General features: G+C 61.2%; 1 protein-coding gene across 7 annotated transcripts in view; it reads left to right on the forward strand.

Annotated features, from left to right (window-relative positions):
• The first annotated feature begins 1,660 nt into the window (after positions 1–1,660).
• The window catches only part of EMID1 (EMI domain containing 1), a 29,522-nt gene continuing 13,948 nt past the window's right edge, over positions 1,661–17,234 (forward strand). For 2 of the 7 annotated variants that reach the window (XM_014542494.1, XM_014542497.1), the window contains exons 1-13: positions 1,669–2,240; positions 6,720–6,833; positions 7,280–7,383; positions 10,889–10,972; positions 12,158–12,219; positions 13,122–13,242; positions 13,448–13,498; positions 13,567–13,656; positions 14,451–14,597; positions 15,579–15,668; positions 15,958–16,010; positions 16,442–16,504; positions 16,609–16,653. In XM_014542494.1, coding sequence (XP_014397980.1) covers positions 2,080–2,240; positions 6,720–6,833; positions 7,280–7,383; positions 10,889–10,972; positions 12,158–12,219; positions 13,122–13,242; positions 13,448–13,498; positions 13,567–13,656; positions 14,451–14,597; positions 15,579–15,668; positions 15,958–16,010; positions 16,442–16,504; positions 16,609–16,653 — 1,185 coding nt within the window. In that variant the 5' untranslated portion in view covers positions 1,669–2,079. Of the gene's footprint in view, positions 2,241–4,995; positions 5,222–5,639; positions 5,858–6,719; positions 6,834–7,279; positions 7,384–10,888; positions 10,973–12,157; positions 12,220–13,121; positions 13,243–13,447; positions 13,499–13,566; positions 13,657–14,450; positions 14,598–15,578; positions 15,669–15,957; positions 16,011–16,441; positions 16,505–16,608; positions 16,654–17,234 lie in introns of those variants that run through there. The other 5 variants (XM_014542493.1, XM_014542492.1, XM_014542495.1 and 2 more) reach the window with 5 other exon arrangements.

The raw sequence follows: 17,234 nt of genomic DNA on the forward strand, positions 1-17,234 counted from the left end.
CAAAGTGCAGGGGTCCCCTACTCCATGTGTCTGGAACCGACAGCCCTGGCAGCCTCCTCCAACACCCCCCACATTTCACCCCGGAGTCCCAGAGGAGGGGGAAGGGGGAAGGGGAACAATGAGGAGAACCCCCCCCCCCCTGCCCCCAACCCCACCCCTTCACCCGCTGCCGTGCACATAGGAAAGCCCAGGACATCCCCCAGCTGACACTTCGGGGACTCGCGCTCCCGTTTCCTTGCTCCTGGCTGTTTTTAGCCCCGGCTATTTATTCACTGGGAGGAAGAAGACTGGGGTGGAGTTTCAGTGCCCCTGGGTCAGTGCTGGCCCCCAGGGACCTGGCATTTTGGGCAGAGATAGGGAGGAAGTACTGTCTTCCTGCCGCCCTCTCAGGAGCTGGGGGCGTTCTCTCTGCTGGTGTTTGTGGGGCATCTTCCAGTGAGAGGGTCCTTCATACGCAGTGTCCGCATCCATCCCTCAAGGACCGGATGAAGCTTGGGAGCACGTGTTCCCATTTAACAGATGAGCAAACTGAGGTCCCGGAAAATTAACATGAGCTTCTAGGGCAGTGATGGCGAACCTTTTGAGCCCGGCGTGTCAGCAAAAAACCCTAACTTAACTCTGGTGCCGTGTCACATATAGAAATTTTTTGATATTTGCAACCATAGTAAAACAAAGATTTATATTTTTGATATTTATTTTATATATTTAAATGCCATTTAACAAAGAAAAATCAACCAAAAAAAATGGTTCGCGTGTCACCTCTGACACGCGTGTCATAGGTTCGCCATCACTGTTCTAGGGCCTAGACTAGGCTCATGGGCCATTAATAGGAGAGCTGGGATTCACATCTGTGTCTTTCTGGCCCTGATGACACTGTTTGAACCTGCCTGGCCCCTGTCCTGGCTGCAGCCCTACCCCTGCTGCTGTCCCCTCTTAAGGGGCCAGCTCAGCGACAATACAGAGTAGCCAGGCCTCTTCAGGCCCTTTCATCGCATTCAAATGCCTGCCCAGCCCCCACCCCCAAGGCCTCACTTTTTAAATTCTTTTCAGAAATTCTCCTTGCCCAGTGAGTGGTCGGTCAGGGGGGCCAGCATGCCTCCGCTAGGCTAGCAAGAGCAGGTGACCTGGGCAGGGCTGGAGAGGAGAGGTGGCTGAGGGTTAGAAGAGCCGTTGTCTGAGGTAGGGGTGGGCAGGTGGCAGCTGTCACAGCCACCACCTCCTGCGGGCTGACCACCGCAGGCCTGGGCTGGCTATTTCACCGGCACCCATCGCTTCCAGAACCGTCCCAACTGCCTTAGGAGGCAAGCGTTTTTGTGGCCCCTGTTTCTTAGAGGAAACTGAGGCCCAGAGAGGGGACATGACATGCCTAGCACAGGGATGTGAGCCCCCAGGGTCCCAGGTGCTAAGATGACTGAGACTCTGACCTGGGAATTCCCGTCGTCAGGATCGGGATGATGGTCCAGGGGACTTAAGTCCAGAACAAGGCCTCCCAACCTGGGTTCCTCACCTCCCCCCCCCTCCAGGGTTTGGATGGGAGCAGGATGTGGCTGCGGGTCGGTATCTGGTGGTGTCTGGGGACTGTCGCCCTATCAGCTCACAGAAGGCTCACCGTGGCCTGAGCATCACAGAACCCCCGGGGCAGTGCTGTGGCTCCATGATACAGACTGAGGCCTCGAGAGGAGGAGAGGCACCTCAGTCCAGGCCCTCAGATCCCACATCCCGGGTCCCTTTGACCCAGCAGAGGTCGTCAGCTGGCAGGTTTGGGAAAGGTTGGTGGGTCATGGTGAGGCGCGAGAGGTCCCGGCCCTGGCTCTCCCCCCCACTCCCTGTGCGACCTGAGGCAGGTCCCGGTCTCTCGCTTTCCTCCGCAGCTTCCTCACTGTTCCCCTCTCTGCTCCCCTCGTCCCCTGCTCCCAGGCCGGCTGTCAGGATGAACAAAGGACCCGCCGGGGCCCCGACATAGTGGTTCCTGCGATCACCAGCCTTAGGTGGGGGAAGGGACCCCTGGCTGGAGGAATCCGCAGGCCTCCCTGCCAGGACTTCCCCTTGTGGCCCCAGCCCAGCATCGTTGGAGACAGCATGGGGATGTCTCGCCCCATCAGCCCTCCCTCCACCCCCAGCCCGGCGCCCCAGGCACCCCTTGGCAGCCGAGGGACAAGAGGCAGAAAAGAGGCTTTGTGCCTGGGGAGGGGGAGGCCCGGGAAGGCATCCAAGAGGCCGCCCCCAGCCCCAGGAATGCGGTGAGACTTTGAGACACCCCCCCACCCCCCAGAACCAGGGTGCCCTGGGGCTGTGCAGAGCTGGCTTGGCTCACCCCTTACCCCTGTCCGTCCCCCAATCCCTGCTGGGCCTGCTTCCTGCCCTTCTGGGGTCTCTTCCAGCCTGAACCCTCGCCTAGACTTAAAGCCATCCCCAGTGTCCTGGCCAGGCCTCTTCTGCCTGCAGTACTGGCTTCCTGTGGGCACATCCTAGGACCCAGGAGAGCGGGGAATTCTCTTCCCAGCTCTTCTCCAGAGAGCTCAGATCCCAGCTCCACCCCCACATGCGTGACCCGGATGGGTGCTTTCTCTCGGAGCCTCAGTTTCCCCCTCTGTAACATGCAGAGCCTGACCATCCCTACCCTGTAGTCAAGGGGCGGACTTCATGGTGAAGGTACGGGGCTGGTGTCCGCACGCCCAGGGAAGGCCCTGGGCCACAGCTGTGGGCTGGGGGGCCAGTGTCATAGTCCAGGAACAAGAACCACCAAGGGCTGTTAGCACGTGAGCCAGCGAGGCTGGAGGAGGACCTGCTGTCCCCATTTGCAGATGGGCAAGGTGAGGTTCGGGGCCTTGTCCAAGGTCACCGAGTTAGGAATCAGCAGGGCTAGGACTGGAACGTCGCCTCCAGCAGAGGGTTCTGGCTCCAGTCACCCCACCCCCACCCTGTACGTCTCCTTTCTTTCCTCTCCTTTTCATAACCGCCCTTGGCCCCCAGCCCGCTTGGCTGCCTCCTGCAATTAGCCCCTATCTCTGTTCCGGATCATAGCCCTGGGCCCTGCCGAGACAAAGTCCCCTGGGCCCCTCATGGCAAGGGGGTGGAGGGGGGGGGGAGGTTAGTGGGGACAGCTGGTTCCAGGCTGAGCTGGTCTGTCCTGTTTTCTCTCCCCCAGTGGCCTCTGGAGTGGCAGGCCCAGGAGAGAAGGGCTGCCTCCTCCCGCCCCTTCACCCTTGCCCGTCCCACAGGTGGTGGCCCAGCCTCGGGAGGTTCTCGGACAGCTTATCACCCACCACACCCCAGGAAAGGAAGCCCAAGGGGCATCAGGACTGAGACAGGGGTTCCAGGGGCGGCAGACATCTCTGGGGACCCAGGGCCACAACGCTCAGTCATTCAGCAAACCTCTCTGCGCACCCTCACCTGAACCCCATCCCAGCTGCACGTCCTTCCCCCAGACACTCAGGGGCTGCTGCGACCCCTGGAGGTGCCCAACTCTGCTGGGGTCCTCAGGACTGAGACCCCAGTGATGAATAGGGGTTTGCCGGAGAGCAGGAGTGTACACAGATGTGAGGTGCAGCAGAGGGGAGGAGGGGCAGGAAGGTCAAAGAGGGGCCGCGGGAGTGGGGAGAGGGGAGCAGCGTATGGGGGGGAGCAGCATGTGGTGCGGAGCAGGCAGGGCTCGCGGGGCCGTGGGAGCCACGGTGGGTGGGGACTCAGGTCTGTGCTTTACAAAGAGCTTCTGCTGCCTGGAACGTGGACGGAGGGGCCGGAGGGCAGCGGGGCCAGGCTGGGACCCTGGAGGGGAGCTCAGGCTCATCCCGGGGACAGTGGGGCTGGGTCTTCAAGGCCGGGGCGGGGTGAGGCATGGTTATTGGTGACGCCCCAGAGAGAGGGGATGACGGACTGACCTTGCACCCCATCTGGCCCGAGTGTCCCCTTCTCTCTAAACTGTCTCGCTAGCGGGCCACCAGCTCCATGTCTCCTAAGCAGAGAATTCAAGCAAACTCCAACCCGTGGGAAATAACCCAGGGGGGCATGCAGCACCCCACAGGGGGAGATCCTGATTAAGGAAGGAGAAGGAAAAAATTGTTTCCTGTAGCTCCCCACAGAGGGCAGCTCGGGCAGCGGTGGGCAGTCACAGGCCATCTGCCCCGGTGCGGTCCAGGTCCACGTGTGAGGGCGCACAGCCCCGTCTCTGCAGGTGTGGGCCCTCATGCAAAGAGGATAGTCCTTTTTGTAGGATTTGCTTTGGTCTGACTGTGTGCTCGACTGTGTGTATATGTGTGTCCTATGTGGGTCTGTGTGTATGTACATGGGAGTTGTATGCACATAAGCATATGTGAGTGCGTCTGTGTGCATGTGCGTCCGTATGTGTCTTATGCTCACTGCGTGTGCATACTGATGTGTGCGTCTGTGTTTGCCTGTATGTATGATGCGTACGTGTCTGTCCACTGGCATGTGGTCCTCATTCTGTGCCCGGGGCCCCCTCCTGTGTCTGGAGCCTCTGTCTTCTGCCCAGGGTGCTCCCTCTCTCCCTTCTTCCTTCGCTCACAAGGCCCCTGGGCCAGCCTGGGGCACTTCACCGGCTTCCCAGAGCCCCTGAGCCCCCCTGAACGTGTACCCCACATTTCATGCATTTTTCTGGGGAGGAGCCACACCTCACATCACTTTCCCAAAGGGGCTTATGTTCCCCCCAAACACAACCCCAACAGGTTTAAAGCCACCGTTCTAGGGACCCAAAGGCTCTAAGGGTGGGGGGCCTTTTGGAAAGGTACCTCCTTAAACTTATAAAACCCCCATCTGCTCGTTGGGAAAAACATTTCCAGCGTAAGGTTAAGACCACCAGCTCTGGAGTCAGACAGACCTGAGTTCCAACCATGACTGTGTCACTCATCACGGGTGCCTAGGGCACTTCCCAGACCCTGGAGCCTCAGTCTTCCCACCTGTAAAGTGGGGCTTATACTCGGGCATGTGGCTGCTGTGAGCACAGGAGAGGGGATCCAGGGAAAGCCCCTCTGTGCCCCCAGAGGTGGCCGTTTGATGTGGGCGTGTGACTTGGCCTAACTTGATGCGCACAAAGCCATTCCTGTGCGTCCATGGGTAAACAGTGTTTTGCTTTCCCTTCTCTTCTTAGTACATAGAAGTGCAGTCTTTCTCTGCGGTCTGCACAGGCCTAGTGATCTGTACACGAGGCCTCGGGCTCTCCCACAGCAGCCGTGTCTCGTGGTCCTGTTCAGGCTGCTCCCAGGTGTGCACTGCGGCCAGCGCCTGTCCCCCCTCCCGGGGAGTGGCTGGCCCATGGCTCTGCTGGGCTCCTGCCGCCCCTTCTCCCTGCTCTCCCACCTCCATGCCTTCAGCTAAGCTGTTCCCTCCTCCTGGACTGATTCCAGGTGACACAGACGGTGAAGGGACTTTCCCAGGGTAGTAGAGTGGCCCTGGCCGAGGCCTCTCTCCTCCAGGTGGGCCTGGGTGGGGGCGGGGCAGCGGTTAGGGGGTGGATTTCAGTGGGGCGGGCACCTCTGCTGGGGCTGGGACATTCCCGGCGCTCAGTGGCCCCAGCCCTGCACGGGGTCAGGGACCCGGCGTTTTTTGCCAGGGCTGGGAAGGGAGGGACTGTTTCAGTGACCCTTCTCAGCCTGAGCCCCCCCGCCGACACACACACACACACCCCACCAGACTTTCCTTTGTGACCCGAAGCCCGGGGTCAGCAGGTTCCCAGGCTGGGCCTTCACAGAGCCGTGGACCGGAGAGGAGACAGGAACTGAGGCCTTGGAGATGGAGTTAGGGCCAAGCTGGGCCGTCCAGATTCCTGGCTTCAAATCCGCTCCACCCTGCACCGGCTCTGGGACATGGACAGTTGTTCCCCCCTCCCCGAGCCTCAAGGGTACCCCTCTGTATAATGGGCGGGGGGTGCCTTCCTGGATCACTGTGGGAAAAGGATGTCAATATCCTTAGCATACAGAAGGTGCTCAATATATGCAGTGCAATAGGATGATGAGTTAGCCTCTGGAGAGGTCAGTTCTCCATGCCTGGGACGGTGTACCTCCCGCCTGGCATGCAGCGGGGGCACAAGGATAAGGGAGACGGGGCCTCTCCTCTCCCATGCCAGGGAGGAGCGGGCAGAGGTGAATCACCAGCTTAACTCAGCGTGACAAGCTACCAAGGGCTGCGGACTGGGGCAGGGCTCAGTTGGAGGTGGAGGTGGGATAGGGAGGGGGAGGTGACAGCACAGCAGCTGTGAGGGTGGGAGGTGGGGGAAGGGAGCTCGGGGCAGTGGGCCCAGCATGAGCAAAGGCCTGGAGGTGAGGGATCTAAGGCCTAGGGCTGAGGGTGGGGGTAGGCCAGCCCAGGTTTCCATTTTATGATACTCCCTCTGGAGGGAGACTGAAGGGCAGGATGGAGTGGCCCGCTGCTGTTATCCAGGTGGGAGGCAGGAGGCACTGGGGGCCTGGTCGGGTCAGGGTTGGAGAGAAGAAATGCTGAGAAGGGAAAGGCCCTTCAAAGACACCTGCTCCCATCTTGTACCCTGAAGTTCATTCCCTGAGAGACCCCAGCACAGCCACCCCTCTAGGGCTGTGGGATCCACTTCTCAGCCACAGCAGCACAGACTCCCACGGGGCCCAGAGGGCGCTGAGAACTCGGGGGTCCTGGAGAGAACACAGTGCTCCTCACTCACCCTCCGGGGGTCCCGGGCAGGGGCCTGGCTGCGCGTGGGACCGAGCGTCCTCCCTGTGGGTCTGTTTCAGGAACTGGTGCTCGTACGTGGTGACCCGCACCATCTCATGCCACGTGCAGAACGGCACGTACCTTCAGCGAGTGCTGCAGAACTGCCCCTGGCCCATGAGCTGCCCGGGCAACAGGTGAGTGAGACCGAGCGGGTGGCATCCCAGGTGGAGGCACAGCATGGGCAGAGGCCTGGTGGTGGGAGTGCAGTGGGTGTGCAGGGGAAGGCTGGGGCCCCAGGGTGGGTGAAGCAAAGGGAGCCCTATGCCCATTCTCAGTACCTCCCTTTGTGTTCGTGGGGCACCCTGGAGGGCTTCCTGGAGGAGGGGTTCCACCATTCACCCACACGCCTTCACTCAGGGAGCATTCACTGCTAGGGACAGGCGGCTCCACGTGCAGGGGCTGCCTGTCCAGTTGGTATCCAGATCCCCAAGGCTGGACGGTTGGGAAGTAATAGAAGGGTTGAATCCTAGAACGCAGGAGAGAGGCTCCAACAGGACCTGGGGGGGCGCGGGGGGGACAGAAGACCCTGGGGACCAGACAGTGGGAGAAACAGCAGAGAGCCCTGTCGGCATTCTTTCAGCTACAGAACCGTGGTGAGACCCACATACAAGGTGATGTACAAGACAGTGACCGCCCGGGAGTGGAGGTGCTGCCCCGGGCACTCGGGGGCCAGCTGCGAGGAAGGTAGGACTGCCCCCGGGTTCGGGCCTCATGCTTCCCGAGGTGCTTGGGGGGAGCAGTACACTGTTGCTCAGTCGTAGACACCGCAGTGTCCGGTGCCGTGCCCGCTGTGGTCCCCCGCACAGAGCTGCCAGCGAGGCCTGGCTCGGATATAGTTGGTGCCCGCTGTCCCACGGGTGTTGACCGCCTGCCTCGGGGGAGGCTCTCGGCCCCTGGAGAAACGTAATACATGCTGCGTAGCTCGTGTCTGCAGTCACACCACCCCGAGCCTTTCTTCCAAACATGGGAGCACCCAGACCTGCCCACGGGCTGTGGGAACAGGTCATGGAAGCAAAGGGCCACTGAGGTCAGTGGGTCAGCACGGTGGGGACGGTCATGCCCTTCCTGCTGGAGGAAACAGGCTCAGGAAGGCGGTGGGCCCACGGCTCCTGAGGGGGGGTCAGGATGGGAGCCCCGGTCAGCCTGTCTCCCCAGAGGGCCTCAGGGATGGGAGGGCTCAGATGGGTGCCTCCCGTGTGGAGTGTGTGCCAGGCTCGCCCCACCCCACTTCTCTGCATGCCATGAGGGCGGCTGGGGCAGAGCACCCCCAGGGGCACGGAGGAGGCAGCCTGGCCACATGGGCACCTGCCCCGCTGCTAAGTAAGTGGTCCAGGCCACTCCCACCCCTGCCGCCTGGCTGAACCCGAGGAGAGGAAGGTTTCGGGCACCAAGGGCTGTGTTTCCAAGAATGGCCTGGAACCAGCCTGAGAACCAGGCCCGTGAGCACCTGGTGGAAAGGCGTTCGGGCCCCCGGGCAGCATGTGACTGTGAACATCAGCTGCGGGACGCGTTCTGATGCCAGAAGCACCGGCGTGTGAGACACGGCCTCCGCATCAAGGGTCCGTGATGCTAACGGAAGTCACCATCCAGAGGTGCTTCCTGAAAGACTGACAGGCGTCACCTCCCTGGGACCCCACGGCAGCCCCGGTTCACAGAGGGGGCAGCAGAGGCCCCTGGGGGTCCTGTATGGAGAGGGAGAGGCAGCCACAAGGCCCCTGTGGGAGGCCAGGAAGGGAAGCGTGAGGGGAGCCAGGAGCGGCACCCTCCGCTCCCTGCGGGGAGGAAGAGGGGAAGGCGGGACCCGGGGACCAGGAGAAGAGCCAGCCAGGAGGGGCTGCTGCCCAGGAGGCCGGGGGAGCTGGAGGTGGGGAGGGGCAAATCCCCAGGGTGTGGGGGCCACCGAGGCCTAGAGGGCCTGAGCCAAGGCAGGGCCTACCCAGATAAAAGCCACCCCGTCCCTGGCTCCCCTCTTAAGGGCAGTCCTTCTCAGGCCTGTGGGGCCATCATGGAGGGCAGAGCCAAGGTGGGGGCAGCACCCACACCCTTGGGTCCAGCAGCTGGAGGCCGTGCATCCAGGCACCAGGCTAAGGGCTGGGAGCTCTGGCACCCGTGAGGCAGGGGTACACGACGGGATGGGCCAGGCCAGCCCTGACGGCTGCCAGCTGCCTCTGCAGGGCCTTCAGGCCCCAGCCTGGGGACGGGGTTGTCCCGGGCTTTGTGGGCCAGGCCAGCGCCACCTCCACCAGCTGTGGCCTTGGGCCGGGGACTCCCCGAGCATTGTGCAAGCGGTTGTGCAAGGGCCCGTGCAGGGCGCGGGAGGCTGCCGTTCAAGCAGCACCGTCTCCTGCCCGTTCTGAGGGCAGGGCGCCTCCGCTAACGGGTACCAGGCTGCTCTTGCAGCAGCCCGGGCACCCCTGCCCCGAGCCTCAGGGTCTCACCTGTGACACGGTCAGGATAAGAGAGTCTGCCTCCCAGGGATGTTGTGAGGGTGAAACGAAGCAGTGAAAACCCTGCAGAGGGTGCAGGGGCCCAGGTGGGCACTGCGTGATATCTGATGGGCTGGGAAGGGTCGGCCTCTCCCCTCCCACGGGGTGGGAGCTGAGGAAAGGGAAGCCCAGGCCTGGAAATTCCGGAAAAGTGCTCTCTCTGCTGGGCCTGGGAGTGGGAGTGAGGACGCATGGGACATTGCTGGCCCATCCCGGGCCCTCCCTTCCTCCGACATGACAGCCAGGCTTGGGCGGGCTCCCCAGCCGTTTCCCCTGATGGTGACTGCCCCCCTCGGTCTGTGACATGACCTTGGGGCCATAGAGCTGCGTCACCAGGGGCGATGGGGCAGGCTCCCCCGGCTGCAGTTTCCCCATCTGTAAAGTGGAGGTGAGATAAGCACCCACTCACAGGGCTTTGAGGATAATGAGCTCAGACTGTCCACGTGAAGTGCTCAGAATGGGCCAGGCCCAGCATGAGTGCTGAGTCCCTGTGAGCTGTGACATTATGATTATTACCTACCTTGTGGGATTGAGCTGGGCTACGTAAAACACTGAGTGCTGGCCATGGCACCCCCTCCTGCCCATAGAGTCTCCACTCCCTGCCCCCGTCCTAGGCCGCCAACCCTCCTTCCTCCATCCTGGGTGAGCTTTACCCCCTGCGCCAGGGCAAGTCACAGGTCCCTGGGGAGGGGGTGCTGGTGACGCAGGCCCAGCCTCGGCTCAGGCCGTGGTGGGACCCAGCTGGGTCTGGCAGCCTCCCTGCTGGGGTCTGGCCGGAGGGACCCGTCTGGTTTGAGTTCCTGGCGCCTCTCACTCCCTGCACCAGCCCACAGCCTGGCTCTGAGCTGCCAGGGCTGCGCCTTATTTGGATCTTGTCTCCCCCCAGACACTACTCCGCGGCCTTAAAAGGCAGGCCCGGGGGGCAGAGGGGAGCAGTTGCCCTGCTGGCTCCAGAGCCCCTCCAGCTGCACCCCCGCCCGCCCAACCCGGTTTGGCCAGCCCATCCCTCCAGCTGTGGAGAAAACCAGGCCCCCCAAAACCAGACCAGCCAGGCAGCCTGCTCCTGGTGGGGGTGGTGACAGGGGTGGGCTCCGGGAACGGGCCTCCCGTGCCCTCCCAGGCAGCCGGCCTCCCTCTGTTTTTCATTTAAAACCGGGTCTGGATTCCCTTCAGTGTCTTCTTACCAAGTGGGGCAGGGAGAGGGTGGACAGCAATGTCGCCGCTGCCAGTGTCGCCGCTGCCATTTATTGGTGTGCGGGCCCTGTGCCCACATCGCCGACCTCGGCCCTCGCACCAACCTGGGAGATAGGGTGGCCTTATGGCCCCATTTTACAGATGGGAAAATAGTCTCAGAGAGAACAAGTCACACAAGGTCAGCAAGTGACAGGACTGGGACCCAACCTTGCATCTGTTACCGCTAAGCTTTTAACACAGGCAGCTCGTCGGGGTGATTGGGGAGCTCCCAGCCTCTCCCATGGCCCCTACCCATTGCCAGCCCCCTCTCCCCAGCCCCATCAGGCTGGCAGCCTTGTTCACGCCGTGTGACCCAGGTGTAAACTGCCCCACCTCTCTGGGCCTCTGTCTACCTCTGCACTAAGGGGAGTAGAGATCCCTGCTGGGGCTCGAGGGGCAGGTGGGGCAGGGGCTCTGACCAAACAAGGATGGCCGGGCCAGCAGGGCTCTCATCCCTACTTGTCCCTCAGTTGCAGGCTCCTCTGGCTTCGTGGAGCCCAGGTGGTCAGGCAACGCCATGCGGCGGATGATGCTCCGGCCCACAGCCTTCTCAGGTGGGTCCTGGGGCAGCTGCGGGGGGTGCCCCTGGGCTAGGGGAGGCCTGGCAGGGGCCCCCACAGTGTGGTGACTGCCCGAAAAGCTATCTGGGTCCAGCTGTGCGGGGTCAGGAGAGCGCCCTGCCCTTGCCTGTCCCAGGCTGCAAAGAACACCTTGAGGGGGAGAGGAAGGGCCCCTGAGGAGAGTCTGACCTGGGCCCAGCCACCCGGAGACCGTGACCCCAAACTCTTGCAGACACAGGTCCACACCCCCAGTTTCCTCTTTTCATAGCCATGTGTACTTTTTATTGATTTCAGAGAGGAAGGGAGAGGGAGAGAGATAGAAACATTAATGATGAGAGAGAATCATGGATCAGCTGCCTCCTGCACTCGCCACACTGGGGATGGAGCCCGCAACCCGGGCATGTGCCCTGACCGGGAATTGAACCGTGACCTCCTGGTTCTTAGCGACGCTCAACCACGGAGCCATGCCGCCGGCTGGCTCCTCTTTTTATTTAAACTAAGCTTCCCTGAGCCTCTGCACTGTGAGAGGCACCGGGCCAGGTGCTTTCCATGACAACCTGTTTAAACCTCAGAGTCGTGTCCCTGTCCCCCAGGAAAGCATCACTGTCCCCATCTTAGAGAGGAGGAAGCTGAGGGTCAGAGAGAGGGCGTGCCCTGCCGGAGGCCCCATCGCCGGGAAGGGGCAGCGCTGAGACTCTGTGCCTGTTACACACTCGTCCCCCTTCGCTCTGAGCTCAGTGTCCTCAGGTGTGAATGGGGGTGGCCCTTGTCCTAAAGCACAGGATCAACAGTGCCCGGCCACCAGGAGGCTCAGTAACCAGCCAGAACTGTCATGAATAACAAGGGGTATCGCCCAGGAGGCTGCAGGCGCCGGACATGGTTCTGGAGGGAGGGTCAGGGGGTGGCACCTGAGGCCAGCCCGTTCCAGACGCTAATGTGTCCAGCAAGCCCAGGCAGCCCCGCCCAGGTGAAGCCACAGGATTTCCTGCCCGGCTTCCCGGAAAGGAGTCGTTTTGGATGCCAAGGCTGCAGGAGTTGGCTCCCTGGTCCTGCTCTGGGAGAAGCCTGCAGGGCATGGTCCCCCTAAACAGGCCATTCCTGCAGCGTCTCCCCTGGGCTGGGCTGCCTCCTGGGTGAGGGTCATCAGGTGTCCATTCGCTTCCTCCGTCCTGCCTCCAGGTTGTGTCAACTGCAGCAAGGTGTCAGACCTGGCAGAGCGGCTGAAGGTGCTGGAGGCCAAGGTGGGTGAGCAGCTGTCCCCTCATCCCCAGCCTCCCACCCCCTCTCTGCACCCCATGCTCATAGCATCCATGGGCAGGCAGCTTCCCTGCCGGCCACCCCCCACCCTTTCGTCTGTCCCCAGCCAGCTCTCTTGGCCTCTCCCACCGTGCCCCTGCCCGGGAAGCCTGCTCTTCTTCCAGGAGTCCCACGAAGTTCCCCCCACTTGCACCCCCATTCCCATCCCAGCCAGATATTTGTAGACACCCCTAGGGTTCATGGCGAGGCTCCTCCTTGCCCCATCACCTTCATCCTTTATCCCCCATCGCCCAGTTTCAAAAGCCGATCATCTCTTGCACATCTCAAACATTCTTTCAAAAAGGTTTGAACAATTAAAAAGTAAGACCCTCGTGTTTTCAGAAACATAAAAAACTCAGCACCGTGATAAACCTGCCCAAACACCATTCGCAGCCACGCCTGTGGCCCTGGAGAGGGGCCGTCCACATGTAAGCATCTTCCTCCCAGATCGTGTAGAGGCATACACTCTGCCTGCACACCCTCTCCTCCGTTATTCCTTCCTCTGGGAGCTTATCTTAAGGAGATTAGAGGTGACGATGTTTACCAAAGTGTTCGCTGTTCACCGGGAAATTTGAAAACCAGAGAACAGGAGGGGTTGGTTGCATTATGAGGGAGCAAGCCGCTGTGGAATACTGGACAGCTGTGAACACCTCCTCCATTTTTTTAGATACGTATTTTCAATTGATTTCAGAGAAGAAGGGAGAGAGAGAGAGAAACATCAATGATGAGAATCATTGATTGGCTGCCTCCTGCACGCCCCAGCCTGCGGCCCATCAGCTGGCCTGTCCCTGGTGAGGCCCTGGTACCCACCCCATCCATCTCTCTTCCTCTCCCTCTTTCTCCAAAGGTGGCCGTGCTGACTGTCACCCAGCAGGAGGTGCCCCCAACCCCAGCTGCCCCCGAGGACCCCGCCCCTCTCTGGGGCTCCCCAGCTGCCCAGGGCAGCCCTGGAGATGGAGACCTCCGAGGTGAGTGGGTCGGTGCGGAGCACACTCCCTCGTGGGAATGAGGTGCCAGTCTCTACTCTGCCGGCTCCCAGCTCCTCCCCCTTGTGGGCCTGGGTCGTCCCTGATCTCTCTGGGGTCCTGGGAGGCCCAGCAGACCTGCCCCCACCTCCTCTGGTGGCACTAAGGGCAGGGACCCTGGATGACCCAGCCCCCCCCCCAACTCCAGGGCTGCCCGGAGCCAGAGAAACCCCGAGGGCCCCGCTGCTCCCTCGAGATGGTAGGTGCTGGCTGGGGGGCCGGGGTCGGGGCAGGAGGAGGCCAGAGCTGATGAGATTTCTCCCCCAGACCGAGTTGGTGCCCGGGGACTTCCCGGGCCCATTGGCCCCAAGGGAGACATTGGCAGCCGGGGCCCAACAGGAATGAGAGGCCCCCCAGGTGAGTGTCCACGGCACTGCCCCCCTAACTTTCCTGGCCAGACCCCCCCCTCCCGTGGACCCAGGTTGAGATTCCTCCCCGACCCTGACATAGCCAGGGGTGGCCCGGGCCCCTGCCACTTGCTTGTCTCACTCGCCACCGTCCCAGGGTGCCCCACTCAGGCCTGGGCTCCTCGAAACCCTCTTTTGTATTCACGTGGCCCGTGTTCTCTGGGAAGCTACTCCCAGCAGGCTCTGGGCGGGGGGAGGGGGGAGGGTCAGTCCAGTCTGCCCTCCTGGAGCGCCCCGATGGGGAAGGGTAGACCTGGGCGGAAGAGAAACAGCAGTGTCCACCCAGGTGACCAGGGTTGTGATGGGGACATTGCAGGTAAGTGAGCCCCAAGGAAGGGATCCCAGACCCAGCCTGGATCGGGTGGGGGCGGGGAGGGCTTCCTGGTGGGAGTGACATCTCAGGTGAGGCCTAAAGGATGACCCGAGGGTACACCAGGAATAGCAGAGGGAGGACTGCTATAAAGAGGGAAAGGCACATGCAACAAGGGAAAGAAGAACATTCTGGAAACATTCCGGAAGTCAGTATTTACTGAGCACCAAGTGTCCATTGTCCTAACGCCCCAGGGAGGGCTGTGTTTTCTCTCCTAATAAAGGGCCAGGGAAGTCAGAGCCAGGAATTGCCCTGGCCTGTGGCCTCCAGAGCCCTCATCCCCGCTGCCCCAGGCTGCCTTGTCCTGCCCCTGGCAGCCGCCCGGGGCCTCTCTGCCTCCTGCATACCCTCTCATCCCCCTGGTTCCGTTGCAGGTCCACAGGGCCCCCCAGGGAGCCCTGGCCAGGACGGAGCTGTGGGCATCCCTGGAGAAAGGGGACCTCCAGGCCCCCCAGGGCCTCCTGGGCCCCCCGGCCCCCCAGCCCCCGTTGGACCGCCCCACTCCCGGATCTCTGAGCATGGTGAGTCCCTCTGGGTCACAGCAGGTCCAGGGTGGTGAGGCTGGCATAAGGCATCACCACAATGTTACTGCTGTCTACCGGGCACTTGCAGAGCTTGCTCTTGGTCAGCCACATGTCACCCAGTCCTCGGACGGGCGCTGTTGTCCTCCTCTGTTCACTGATGAGGAAAACTGAGGGCCAGAGAGGGGAGACCACACAGCCAGGGCATGGGGACTGGCTTCACACCCAGGCGCCCTCTGAGCCTGTGCTGGAGCCACCTGGCCTCAGGCCCGGCCGCCAAGCCTTGGAGCTGGCCAGGAGCCAGCCCTCCGAGCACAGGCAAGGTCAAGGCCCAGCAGCAGGAAGTGAGCCCTGAGCTCCCAAGGCCACAGCCCTGCCCCTGTGCTCAGAGAAGCTCCGGCCGCCTCACCCAGCTAGGCCCCGTTCATCCTTCACCGCCTCCCCAGCCTAACCGACATGTGTGATGCCAGAGGGTCAGAGCTTGGAGTGCCAGGTTCAACCCCATCTGCGTCATATTGGTGCCCCATCCACTCATTCTCCCCTTCATTCCGTCTCACCATCCGCTCTCCCTCTCCAAGCCTCAGTTTCCTCATCTGTACAATGGGAATAACAACAGTGCTGACCTCCCAGAGCTCTGTGACACTCATGCACAGAAGCCTGGCTCAACGTAGGTGGTCCAATAAAGGGTAGCTTTTCTTATTATTCCCACTGGACATGTGACAGTACAGGCCCAGCAAGGTGGAGAGTCTTACTGGATGTCACAGCTAGACTGTGGCAGGGTTAGAACCCAGGTCTCTCTGCCTTCTGGGCCTGTGTAGCCAACACTCTCCCCACCCCCCATCTCCCCCATGTCCCACAGGGCAGTCATAGCCAGCTTGGAGCTGTGGGTATCCCTGGAGAAAGGGGACCTCCAGGCCTGCCCCTCTCTGCCCAAGCCCCACCCCACCCAGCCCTGCCCATTCCTCATCTTTCCTCCTGCAGGGGACCCATTTCTGTCTAACACCTTCACTGAGAGCAGCAGCCACTGGCCCCAGGGACCGGCTGGGCCCCCTGGGCCCCCAGGGCCTATTGGTAAGTTGAGTCCAGGCCTGGGGTTCAGGGTGGGGTTGAGGGATGTCAGAGTAACTAGCGACTAGCGCTGTGGCTGTCAGGAGGGAGTTGATGGTAGACTTCCTGCCATTGTACTCTGCATTGGTCCTGAGGATATCCTGTCTTTTTTTTTTTATTGCATTTATTGGGGTGACATTGGTTAATAAAATTACATAGGATTTAGGTGTCATTCTGTAATACATCATCTGTATATTGTATTGTGCATTCACCACCCAAAGGCAAGTCTCTAGGATATCCTGTCTTATTCCAGGTCCCCCTGGACCTCCTGGTCCCATGGGCATCCCCGGGAGTCCTGGCCATACAGTGAGTATTTCTCTAAGTACTCTCACTCGTCTTCCCATCTGTCCACTCACCCATCCATCCTTTCATTCCTTCATTCGAGCATTTATGGAGCACCGAGTAGACACACTACTTTTCCTAAAGCTTCTTGTTCATTCCATGTAACAAGAAGCACTGTTGCTATTACCTAAGGCCAAGAGAGGTGGCGATAACTTCCCAGGGCTGTGGCCAGCCCATGGCGACTTCCAGATCAGGGTGGGGACTGTCTGGTTCCAGGGCCAGAGTTGTGAACACTGGGCTGTGTGCACGTCCCTCTGTGTACCTGCCATTGGATGTGTGAAGGGCACAGAGGCCCAGGCCAAGCTGGAGCTTTCACCCCAACCCCTCTGCCCCCCAAGTCCCCGCCCGCTCTACCCTGCCCCAGCTCAAGGCTGAAGCCCTGTCTTGTTGCTCAGGGACCCCCAGGCCCCACTGGACCCCAAGGAATCTCTGGCCACCCAGGAGAAAAGGGTGAGAGAGTGAGTACTGAATGGGCCCTGGATGGAGGGGTCTGGGGAGGCTTGGGGGCTCTGGGTCAGACACCCCAACAGCTGACTCCGTCCCTCTCCTCCCTCCCACACAGGGACTGCGTGGAGAGCCAGGCCCCCAAGGCTCCATGGGACAGCGGGTGAGTGAGGCTGCCCCCCTGCAGCTCCCCCTTCAGGATCCTACGGGCACAGACCCCTGCTCTGGCTTCAGCCCCTGTGGCCAGAGCCCCTGATCCTCCCTGTCTGGTCCAGGGGGTGCTCCATCTCCTTCCTCCCTGTCTCAGGTTCATCAGCCTCTTACGGTCCAGCCACCTCCATCTCCCAGGCTCTGTCCCTGTTTCTTTCTCCCTCTATGTCTCTATCTCTTCAACTCCCTGTATTTCTCTATCCCTCCAACTATAATGGTAGATTTGTCTGTTTCTCCTTTTAGTTTGGTCAATTTTTGCTTCCTGGGTTTCTAAGCTTTGTTGTTAGGTGTATACACATTCAGTATTTTACTAGAGGCCCGGTGCACGGATTCGTGCACTGTGGAGTCCCTTGGCGTGGCCTGCAGGGATTGGGCCAAACTGGCAGTCCAACGCCGCCTGCCGCTCCTGCCTGCCTCTCCTGCTCATCCTGGCCCTGCTGCATCTGCCGTGGGCTCGCACCCGTCAGTCCCAATCGGGAGAGGCTCGCGCCTCTTGTTGTGTGGGTCTTCAGACAACAGATCTACCCTGCCTTT

This window comes from Myotis brandtii, unplaced genomic scaffold (genome assembly GCF_000412655.1).
Source record: "Myotis brandtii unplaced genomic scaffold, ASM41265v1 scaffold303, whole genome shotgun sequence".
Taxonomy (NCBI): Eukaryota; Metazoa; Chordata; class Mammalia; order Chiroptera; family Vespertilionidae; genus Myotis; species Myotis brandtii.